General features: G+C 45.9%; 1 protein-coding gene across 1 annotated transcript; it reads left to right on the top strand.

Annotated features, from left to right (window-relative positions):
• The first annotated feature begins 191 nt into the window (after positions 1–191).
• Cct5 (chaperonin containing TCP1 subunit 5) lies at positions 192–11,616 on the top strand. The gene is made up of 11 exons (XM_052743007.1): positions 192–372; positions 3,748–3,808; positions 4,278–4,442; positions 5,788–5,986; positions 7,307–7,499; positions 7,575–7,724; positions 8,222–8,341; positions 8,926–9,111; positions 9,204–9,341; positions 9,538–9,718; positions 11,377–11,616. The coding sequence occupies exons 1-11, from the start codon at positions 268–270 to the stop codon at positions 11,502–11,504; spliced, it is 1,626 nt and encodes a 541-aa protein (XP_052598967.1). The 5' UTR covers positions 192–267; the 3' UTR covers positions 11,505–11,616.
• The last annotated feature ends 205 nt before the right edge of the window (positions 11,617–11,821 follow it).

Genomic DNA, 11,821 nt, shown 5'->3' on the forward strand with positions numbered 1-11,821 from the left:
TACTAGTATTTGGGCCCTAGAAGTTGCCTTCCGAGTTTTGGAATAACCCCCCCAGCTTCCTAGGTAATAGAAGTTTCCAAGAGCGGCGGATTCCAGAAGGTACTCTCTGGCGTTAAAAAAGTCACAGTGGAAAAGAAAAGTCTCGCGCGGCCTGTACTGCGCACGCGCGCGAGGTTTTGGGTCCTCTCGCGAGAGGACGGTGCCTTCTCTCTATTCCGGAGTGGTCCCTGCCGGTTGTTAGGAAGCGCCTGCTCTCCTTCGCCCACCATGGCGTCCGTGGGGACCCTCGCCTTCGATGAGTATGGGCGCCCCTTCCTCATCATCAAGGATCAAGACCGCAAGTCCCGTCTCATGGGGCTTGAGGCCCTCAAGGTAACGGCCCGGAACGCGAGGCCGCGGGATGAAGGGAGGCGGCCGGAGCGCTCCTGTGCGCCTGCGCTGGCCTGGGAGCAGTTCAGCCATGTGCTGGCCCGAAAGGTCGACGAGAACCCCCGGTTCCGTAGGGGCCGCTCTGGGCTTCCGGTGCACAGCCACCCTCTGGGCGCGGGAGGGGGCGGAGAGGCCCTTACCCGAAGGTGGGGTGGGGAGGGCCCGCCAGGCGCCTCTGAGCTGGGTGGGGTCGCATCCATCCGCTCACCTGGGGAGCCGGCCTGCGGCCCCCGGAACAGAAGGAAGGTGTGGTCCCTCGCACTGCAGCTGTAAACGGCACGTGCTTTGGACAGGTGCCGTCCCGCAGTGGTCGGAAATTAGTTAGAGGCGTAAGAAAGGGGACATGCGACATGCCGTGCGCTCTCCGCGTGGCTGCTTGCAGGAAGGATACAGATGGCAATGGAGGGAGCTCTTCCAACTTTGGATAGAAGGAACGATCCGATACACACGCACGTGTTTGAGAAAGGGCCAGGGTGTTGTGTTCAGAGGAGACGGTAAATTCTCTTGGGCCAGTAAACGCCTATTTTTGGAATGGAAGGAGATAGTTTCAGTGGAGCACAGTTGGCTGCCAATTATGATGTTTTCCCAAAGTTGGAGCTCTTGAACCCCCATCACAGGGACACAAAGAAGTTATCCTGAGGGAAGGCAGAGCCGAATTGTCGGGTAGGAAGGAATGTCTTGTAGAAGGAAAGGAATGAAGAAGGCCAAGACCCAGAGCTTAGAACCCAGATGAGAAAGGAATGTCACTGACCAGTGTTGCCACAGAAAACGCAGAGGAAGGAGGGAGCCCCGTCTTAGGTTTGATGTGTACCAGTCATGCCTCCAGGTTAGAGGTGTCCTTGTTCACCCAATGTTAGGGTTTTATTTAAACAGGTTTAGAAATAATACACCTCCTCCCTCACTAACTCCAGTTACACAGCCTCTCTGGACCTGGTTTCTCAGTGGGGATTTTCTGTTGTGCCAAGGACTTGACAGTGTATTGAAGTGGCTGATGAAGTGGACAGAGCAATTGTAGATGCTTGGTTCTGTTTCCTTTCTAGAGGAATTTCTTTTTTCAGGTAGTCCGCATTATGCATTCAATTCCAACCCCCCCCCCACACACACACACACACACACACACCCCTCAGGGGACTTGCAGATTAAGTAACATTCCAACAGGCAGAAATTTTACCAATGTAATTAATGTTAACAGTGTGTCAGCCATTTGTGCTAACTGCATGGACTGTTGTAGGTGGTCCTCACTCAGGATAGGTCTGTTTACAGAATTAGGCACTTAGGGACACAGTCATAGGGAAAATGCCAAAAATTTCACAGCTACTATGATAGAGAAGGTATGACTTCAGTCTACCTGAGTCAAAGCTAGTGGTGCAGAGCAGTGAGCTTAGCCTTGGCATTCAGGGCCAGATTATTTGTAGTAGAAGCTTGTTCTGTGTGTGATGTTGAACTGTTGGTCTCTGTTCAATATATACCCATTTAGCCAAGCAAAAATATCCTTGAGTACCCAGAGAGACATTTCCCTGTGGTGGGTATTCAAAAGGCCCATTATGAATACATACTTTCAAAGTGCATTTCAAGAGTCACCAGAGTTTGCAAAGACAAAAATGAACTTGGTGTTTTGTAGTCAGCCATTGAGGGTGACGGAGAAGTTCATGAACTTGTGTACTTGCACAGCTCTGAAAATACCCAAGATTTCTGTGGTTAGAGAAGTTTGTATCCACCTGCACCTTGGGGATAAGATGAGTTAGAGAAACTATGAGGAGTGCTCTGGAGTGCTTTGCCTTTGAACTTCAGTATGAAGGCACAAGAGTCCTTTTAAACCTTTGGAATTGTTTCTAAAGGACTCTTTAGAAAATGAGTTAATGAGCAAATAGAAAGTGGAGGGGATATGGCTTTGGAATTCTGTAGGATGATGTTGATCTGAGTTGGTGGTGGCAAAAATAAAAGATCGTGACATTGAAGGAAATGAGAGCCAGGTATGTCTGAGAACAGGGAAGGGTCCTTTCAGACTTGTACAGTTAATATTTTAATGACATTAATGTGAATTCTGGTGTGAGCAGATTGTTTTCATTAACACCTGAGGTAGAAGAATTTCAGTGAAAACTAATGAACCAGACCAGATGTTGCAGTGTAGCTGTGGAGTGTATTCCTAGAGTGTAGGGATCAAGATCTCAGGCCTGCGAGGATAGTGGTATGGGTGCTGTAAGATTGGGTGTTCTGGGTCAGCCCCTTTGAATATTGAGGGTCCTCTGTTGAGGGGCATGTAGTTGACCCTTGATCTTGTAGAACTTCTGGCGCATAGAGCAAGCCAAGATGACAGAAAGTACCATATGCTTGCTGTGGGTGAAGGTCACGTGACCATAATGCATATGTGGGTATGGGTCCCATACGCTTTTCTCCTGTGAAGTTCTACATGACCCAGGGTATAGGTGTATATAAAATAGGTATACAGATCAAAACTTTACTGAAAATAAATCAGAAAAAACATTACTTTTAAACAATGTTATGCATGTAACTTTGCTGTTGATTAAAGACAAAGGGCAGATTTGTGTAATAATGAGATGTCTGTGTGTTGGTTTTGGGTTTTTTTAGATTTATTTATTTTATGTGTATGTGTGAGTACCTTCATGTATGTATGGTGCGCTCTGGTGCCTCTGGAGGTCAGAACAGGAACTGGAGTCCAGGCGGTTGGGAGCTGCTCGCTCTGTGGGTGCTGGAAACTGAACCTGGGTCTCTTGCAGGAGCAAGTGTTCTTGACCACTGAGCCCTTTCCTGTGCATGCTGGGCAGGACTCTGTCAGTGAGCTACACTCCAGCCTTACTCTAGTGTCTCTCACAGCCAAGTGTGGTCTGTCATTGTTCAAGGACTTCAGGTGGAAGATGAATTTTAGAGCAGTCTCCGGGTTCCGTGCCCCATGGGGTCACTGATAGAAATCCTTAGCCATCATTCAGAACTTGCCTTTTGAAAATAGTGTTTGCTAAGAATGTCAGCAAGGGTGGCTCCCCTGTGTGGGTGGAGTTAATGCCGTATATCTCTGCAGTGAGCTTTAGTGAAAACTGAAGGTGTTCTGTGTTTACAGTTGGACATTGTGTTCTCAGAGTTCAGTAATGGAGACAGCCTGCCTCCTTCCCGTGCTGAAAATGCAAAACACAAAGCACTTGACACTAAAGCTTATAGCTGTGTTACTGCTCAAGTCAGACCTCGCTGTTGGTGTAGACATTTCTAGATTTTAGAAATTACATCCCAAGGCCTCCCTCCTCCTTTAACATTAACTTGAAATGACATGTAACTGGGTATTTGCTTTTTTTCTGTTTCATTTAGTCTCACATTATGGCTGCAAAAGCTGTAGCAAACACAATGAGGACGTCACTGGGACCAAACGGTGAGAGAACCATGGATATTTTAAATAATAAAGGTTTGAGGTCATTGTACAGTCAGTAACACCTTCAGAAATGCAGTGGAGCAGTCTTCCAGCTTAGTTCAGCTCCGTTGAGCCATTCCGCTCTGAGTGTCCGGGCTTATAGTTACAGTGTGCTCACAACTTTAGATAGGCCTTTCTTCACTTCCTTAGCATGTTCCAGAGCACACCTGTGTCTTGAGTTAATACTGTATGTAACAGTGTTCTGTATATGGTGGTTAATCTGCATTTCTTTGGTTTGAGACACTTAAACTGTTTCCAGTGTGGAGTTTCGATTAGCTAATGGAAAGATGTTTTATATGTGTTGAATTATTTGTTCTAATGAATTTTATGGTAAGAATTGTTTGATATGCTCTCTCTAACCCCTGTAGTAGTTGACAATACTGGTTACACATTATTTTGTCCAACTTCCTTCTGAACGTTTGTCTTTTAGGCCTGGATAAGATGATGGTAGATAAGGATGGCGATGTAACTGTAACAAATGATGGTGCCACCATTTTAAGCATGATGGATGTTGATCATCAGATTGCCAAGCTAATGGTCGAACTGTCCAAATCCCAGGATGATGAAATTGGAGATGGAACCACAGGAGTGGTTGGTAAGAAAAGAAACAACCTTTCTAACTTAAGAGGTTGTTTAGAAGCAGCACACGAGCTAATGTTTCTGTGTTGGGTCCTGAGGACAGTGGGACAGACTAGAGTTGGGGAACACATTATAGCACAAGTGGGTCAGATTTTGAGAAGTAAGTGTTGGGGAAGAACAGAAAGCAGACAGGGAGAGTTAGCAGGGACATAGGACAGCTTCTGATGGGTGCTTTCGATCCATTGGGTTTTTAAACTAAAGGTTGTTAAGACAAATGTGGAGGAGGTAAAATTTTGGATTGTGGGTTGCATTATATCGTATCAGTGGTCATTGTCCTTGAGCTGACAGCTCTATCTATCATGGTTATACAGAGAATGCCCGGGTTGTCATACCAAAACATAGAAGGGGAATGGCATGCCTTGATTCCTGCTCCTAATTCTCAAATTTCAGTTAACTGAAAAGGTGTATGCATCTGAAGAGAAAACAGGGATTATCCTGTTTGTTTTTACTGTTCTTAGCATTTTTCCCCTGAGATTTGAAATCTTCAAAATGATCCAAAGTTGAGGGCCAGCAGGATGGCTCGTCTAGTCAGTAAAGCCTGAGTTTGATCCTTGGGATCTGCATCGTAGCAGGAGAGAGCTGACTCCAGCTGGTCATCCCTCACCTCCACACCCATGCATGCTTTGCATATATACAAAAATAAATCTAATTTTAATTGCTTTACAGATCAAAGGAAAACGCATTAATATATGCAGAGTTAGCTTTGCTGCAACCAATTTAAAGTCATTTATTCAACACTCTTGGAATTTCCCTAATTTCCCAAGCACTGCTGTAGGTGTACATGGAATGCAGCAGGTTTTAAATTAGCAGAACCAAACTCGTTCTGTCACCAAGAGGGGAAGTTGCTTAGGGACCAGGCACTCAGCAGCCCTCACAAGCCAGGATACCCTCACCAAGCAGAAGTCCCTGGCCACAGAAAAACAGTTTGCTACTGTCCATTTAAAGTATTGTTCTTGCATATGGCCTACGTCTTTCTGTTTGTACATTTATTGTGAGGAGGGTCATAGGACAATCAGAAGACAACTTTTGGGGGTCCGTTCTGTGTGAATTCCGGTGCTGTCAGTATTGGCAGCAAGTGCCTTAAACCACAGACCCATCTCACTGCCCTAGCTTGCCTAAGTTTTTATTATCAAATTCATCTTTAAGGGGCGGCTTATTAGACCTTGACTATGATCAAAACTAAGGGGGGGGGGGCTCCTGCCTTTCCATCATAGCCCTAGCTTCTAAGGTTATATCCAGCCCAATTCTAAAACTTTCTTAGTTTTGTAACTTAAACTGGTTGTCTGCTGTCTTGCTTGCAGTCCTGGCTGGTGCCTTGTTGGAAGAAGCTGAGCAGCTGCTGGACCGAGGCATCCACCCGATCAGAATTGCCGACGGCTATGAACAGGCTGCCCGAATTGCTATAGATCACCTGGACAAGATCAGTGATCATGTGCTTGTTGACATAAACGACCCTGAACCCCTAATTCAGACTGCAAAAACCACGCTGGGCTCCAAAGTGTACGTGTTCTATCAGTAGAGCAGTGTGGTTTGCAAGCCTGCCCTTTGAGGACGACTGTTCACCTGTTCTAAAAGGTGGCAGTGTGGTTTGCTGACGTTTCTGTTGGTTTTGCTTGCTTTCCTGTTTTTGTTGGAAGTGGGATTGCCAGGTAGTAAATCACCATGACTATAAAGTTCTTCTAACACTTTTTCCCATCCCCTCTTCACTAGGAAGTCACTCTGGGGAAGCATTTGTGTTTTTATTCAATAAACAGATGGACTGTTCTAAAGTTTTAATGTCATTAGAAGGATGGTCTTAACATTGACCTTCCTTCCTGTCTTATAGTTTCTGTCACTATTTCCTAACATCTGCTCCTACCCCTGAAGATTAAGTGGTCTCAGCCTAGGGGTGCTCCTCTCTACAGTGGCTGAAACTCCAGTCTACTGCTGAAATATGGCATTAAAACCCAGCAAAAGCATAACTACACATGGACTCATTTTAGTCGCACATAGTAGGAGCTTTATTATGACATTTCATAAGTGTTTCCTTGTACTTTGCTCCTGTTTGTCCCCTCCTGCTTGATACCATTTTTTTAAATGTAAATATTCCACATGTGAAAGAAAAGGGGGTAATTGTCTTTATTTCCTCCTTTCTGTCCTCTCATTTCCCCATTATTACTCTTTTTACATTTGTGTATGCGTGTACAACTTGTGGGAGTCTGCTCTCTCCTACCAGGTAGGTCAGCAGGCTTGGCAGCAAGCCCTTTGACCCATAGAGCTATCTCGCCAGCCTTGTAACTCTTTGTTAAATCACCTAACAGTGTGAGCAGTATTTAAATGCAGAGCTGTTGACATTTTTTGTGTATCTGGTAGTTTTAGCAGAAGAAATGGTCTCAATAAAAGGCAAATGCAATAAATTTGAGCTGTGAATTTCCTAAGGACTGCTCATTCGGTGTCTGAGAAGACACAGGAAAGCTGAGCACCTGCAGCAAAGGGCCAGATATCCAGAACAGAAACAAGGCTAGAATGTAGTTAGTATTTGAGTAGATAACTGAGGATCCTGCTTTAAGGTAGACCTGGCCACCACCAGATGATTCATGCGTTTTTAGAGGAAAATCAAAGTACACTTAGGTGTCAAGACTTGCAAGTAGATTTGGTTCAAATCATAAGGGGTTTGCACAGCTCAGATTTATTGCTTTGCCTAGGCCGATACTGTCCCTGGTCTGCTTTGAACTTGGAAAGGAGCACTAGTTTTCCTAGACCTGTTGTTGAGTTGCATGACGTGCTGGATTGGTTACTGCAGTCGTGTAAGGAATGTGAGAAAGGTGTATGTTTTCTCAGGGTGAACAGCTGCCATCGACAAATGGCTGAAATCGCTGTGAATGCCGTCCTCACTGTGGCAGACATGGAGCGAAGAGACGTCGACTTTGAGCTCATCAAAGTGGAAGGCAAAGTGGGTGGGAGGCTGGAGGACACGGAACTTATAAAGGGTGTGATCGTTGATAAGGACTTCAGTCACCCACAGATGCCAAAAGTAAGTTAGTGATCCTGCACTTCCCACTGCTCTGAACTAAAACCCTCTACTTACAGTGTTGTTGCTTTCCCATAGAGAGTGGAGAATGCTAAGATTGCAATTCTCACGTGTCCATTTGAGCCACCTAAACCAAAGACAAAGCACAAGCTGGATGTGACCTCTGTGGAGGACTACAAAGCCCTGCAGAAATACGAAAAGGAGAAGTTCGAAGAGATGATTAAGCAGGTCAGTCCTGTGCTGCTCCCTGAGCCAACTCCTCAGGAGTAACTGAATTAGCATCTGGGGACTTTGTCACGTAGCTACAAATAACGTGCAATGCAGCCTGTGTTTAGCGTAGTCGTAAAAATAAGTACGGTAAGGAAAACCAAATGGCATAATAGGAAAGCAGCTGGTTTGCCCTGAACTTCCTTGAGAGTTTGGCGTCTTAGCTGTGCCTTTGGTTAGCAGCTCTCCTGGGCTTGAGTGGAGCAAACGAGAGCTGTGAGTAAGAGGAATTTGAAGCGCAGTTGGCGAGCAGAGTGGTTCCGTTGGTGCGTGTTTTAGTACTGGAAGGAGCAGATGAAGATGCACACTTAGTATTTCTTCTCTCTGTGCTTTCCTGTTCCTTTCATTGCACAGACTTCACACGCACTGCTGTGCGTCTCCCCATTTTTTTCAGGTCATGTAATGAGGAACAAATAACTACTTGTTATTGATAAGAGTTGTGGCATTTCTTTTCCCAGATTAAAGAAACTGGTGCTAACCTGGCTATTTGCCAGTGGGGCTTTGATGATGAAGCCAATCATTTACTTCTTCAGAATGCCCTCCCTGCAGTTCGCTGGGTAGGAGGACCTGAGATTGAGGTAGGAGGCTGGCATTCAGAGCCCTTGCTGAGTGTGAGGTGAACCTGCAGTGTATGCCTGTATTAGGGTGCCACTTTGACAGCTTGCCTAAAATAACCATCGCACACCAAAAAGCAACAGCTTAGAGAAAGAGTAACTGTGGAAGAAGATGCTAGAATCATCTTTATTTGAATGACAGTGTGTTGTGGAGTCAGCTCTCTGGGCTTCCCTGTTGACTTTCAGGGCAGGAAAGCCTGGTACTGTGCCTTCAGTGGCAGCAGAATAGGAGCAGCTCTCCTAAACCCTGAGCTGGACAAGCTTTGCTTCCCTTCTCCTTCTGCAGCCTGCTGTGCTGTGGAGGCATGTGAACTGGGTTTGCAGACAGGGCCACCCAGACTGTAAGGGACTGAGTTGGGGGTTGACTATGATAGAGCTGGGTAGCACCAGCCCCTCAGAGTCTGTTGGTCTAGCAAGACAATTTACATACAGGAAACTTGAAACTTTGCCCATCCCAGAACAAGGTGATCCTAGGTTACATGTGGTTCATTTGTGGTCTGCTTCTGGAAGTTCACTAGCATTGATCACATCTGTCTGTCCTCTAATAGCTGATCGCCATTGCAACAGGAGGGCGGATCGTCCCCAGGTTCTCAGAGCTTACCCCTGAGAAGCTGGGCTTTGCTGGTGTGGTGCGAGAGATCTCGTTTGGCACTACAAAAGACAAAATGCTGGTAATTGAGCAGTGTAAGAACTCTAGAGCTGTGACCATTTTCATCAGAGGAGGAAACAAGATGGTAAGAATCCATCCTTGAGCTGGGAGGTGGCTCAGTTGGTCCAGGGTCTTGCTCCAACTGCATGAGGCACTGAGACATGACCTTCTCCCCAGATCATTGAAGAAGCAAAACGATCCCTCCACGATGCCTTGTGTGTCATCCGGAACCTCATCCGAGACAATCGGGTTGTATATGGAGGAGGGGCTGCTGAAATAGCCTGCGCTCTGGCAGTCAGTAAAGAAGCAGATAAGGTAACAGCCAGAATCACAGTGAGAACTACTACATCTATGGTTCAAGCATGTTTTATATCCCACCACCTTCATTCTGTAGATAAAGTAACCATGGTTTATTAAGCATGTCCTAAGTTTTCCGGTGCATACTTAGGGAACTGTTGTTGGGTCAGGTTGGCTCTTACCAAGTGTACTCACTGCCCCTGTGCCCTTCCAGTGCCCGACTTTGGAGCAGTATGCCATGAGAGCTTTTGCAGATGCCTTGGAGGTCATCCCCATGGCCCTTTCAGAAAACAGTGGCATGAATCCCATCCAGACCATGACTGAAGTCCGAGCCAAACAAGTGAAGGAGTCCAACCCTGCCCTTGGAATTGACTGTTTGCACAAGGGCACAAATGGTGAGTTGTCTTCTGGGGTTCTGTGAGTGAGACAGGTTTCCACTGACTTGGAGACATGTGCTCTTGCTGTGTGGAGTAGTACATACCACAAGGCTGTCTGGTGTGAGTTCTTGAATGCACTTGGCTAGTTAAGTTCTTGGTTTGAGTACTTGAGCTGATTGCTGTGGAACCCAGTCTTAGTGACACACTACACTCATTTTACTACAGTACAGGACGTTCTTCCTTCACAGATGTCTGTCAGATTCTGTACAACATAGTTCTGTTCACAGCATGCCACTGGCTGTCCTGTGGCTGTGGAGTTTGGTAGATTTATAACTAGCAGCTTGGCAGTTCAGCTGTTGAAAAAGTGGCAGACATTTAACTTGGTGGAACTTCGCTACATTACTTTACTAATAGACCATACCTGCATTCCTGCGATGAGTTCAACCACAGGACTTGACAGTTTATGAAATAGCAGCTCCAGCATCCAAAACAAAAGAACAACTCTTAAAGTAACTTGTGTTGATGTTCTGACATCAAGTGTCTACTGATTGAGCGTTGCAGAGACATGATTTCACTGCTGTGCCTCTGGGTGCTTTGAGATGTCATGTCACTGACTCATGAGCCCTGGCAGTTCAGCTACCATTTTCCAATGTAAGCATGTCCTCAGTACTAAGGAAATTCATCTGAAGATGACATGGGGAAAATTGGAACCAGTAGACTGCTACAGCTTTGGGTTTTTTGGTTTGGGATTTTGTTTATCTGTTAAAGTTTATTAGCAGTGTGGTGGTGGCACACACCTTTAATCCCAGCACTCAGGAGGCAGAGGCAGGTAGATCTTTTGAGTTCGAGGCCAGCCTGGTCTACAGAGTGAGTTCCAGAACAGCCAGAGCTACACAGAGAAACCCTGTTTCAAAATTTTTTCTTTAGTATGCATGAGTGTTTTGCCTGGATGCATTTAAGCGCACTACTTGTGTGTCTGCTACTCTTGGAGACCCAAAGAGGGCACTGGGATCCCCTGGACCTGGAGTTAACTGGATGGGTGTAAGCTGCTGTGTGGGTGCTGGGAACTCCGCTTCTCTCTAAGAACACTTGATGCTCTTAATCACTGAGCCATCTCCAGCCCTTCTTTTTACATATATAGTTTTTATTTACTTCATTGTTTAACACTTTGATATTGCTGTAGATGGATATAGATGCACATATGATGAATTCTGAACACTCTTGCCCCCAGACCCTGTTTTCCTCCCTATAAATCTTTTCCCCACATTCCTGCCTTCAGTTCTATTAGAGTTTAACCAGGACTCTCTCTATGACCATAGGTTTGTAAAACTGTCCATTGGACCCCAGTGGGCTCTCCCAACTGAAGACAACTGATCACCCAGAGTCTACCAGGGGCCAGTAGTTAGCAGAGAGATATAGGGCCCCATGAGCCTCTCTCTGTCCGTGACTGACAAATGGCACAGTCTTAAACCATGTTTGTTTTTGAAGTGGAATTTTGCTATGTTGCCCAGGCTGACCTTGAACCTCAGCCTCCCCAGTAACTAGGAGCACAGATAAGCACACTGCAGCCTGCTACATGTGCTAAATGTAGCTTCGTGGTGACTACATGAGTTGAACTGCTTGTTGACAGTAAATTGGCTGCTCTGAGACCACTGATTCCTGTATTTGTTTTTCAGATATGCAGCACCAGCATGTCATAGAAACTTTGATTGGCAAAAAGCAGCAGATCTCTCTTGCCACACAGATGGTTAGAATGATTCTGAAGATTGATGACATCCGTAAGCCTGGAGAGTCTGAAGAATAAAATGTACCATCCACCACTGTGACTAATAAAGGGTGTGTTGTGCGCATCTGCAGTGACCACTGGTCCTCTCAGCCTGTGATGCTGGAATAAAAGCGGCTCTTTGGTAACCATGCCCCTTGCTCAGAGCTCAGTGCGGGATACCTTCTCACGGCTTCTGTGTTATTAGATGTCTGTAAGCATCCTGCATCTGCAGTAAACCGTGTAGGGAAGCAGATACAGACGACAGATACTGTTTTCACAGCTTAGCAGTCCTGTTGTCGGAGTTTGTTCTGCAGTTGACAGGACAGGAGCTCCCCGTCAGGAAGCAGAGCAGTCCT

The sequence above is a fragment of the Peromyscus californicus genome, unplaced genomic scaffold (assembly GCF_007827085.1).
Source record: "Peromyscus californicus insignis strain IS unplaced genomic scaffold, ASM782708v3 Scaffold_18__1_contigs__length_77618521, whole genome shotgun sequence".
Lineage (NCBI taxonomy): Eukaryota > Metazoa > Chordata > Mammalia > Rodentia > Cricetidae > Peromyscus > Peromyscus californicus.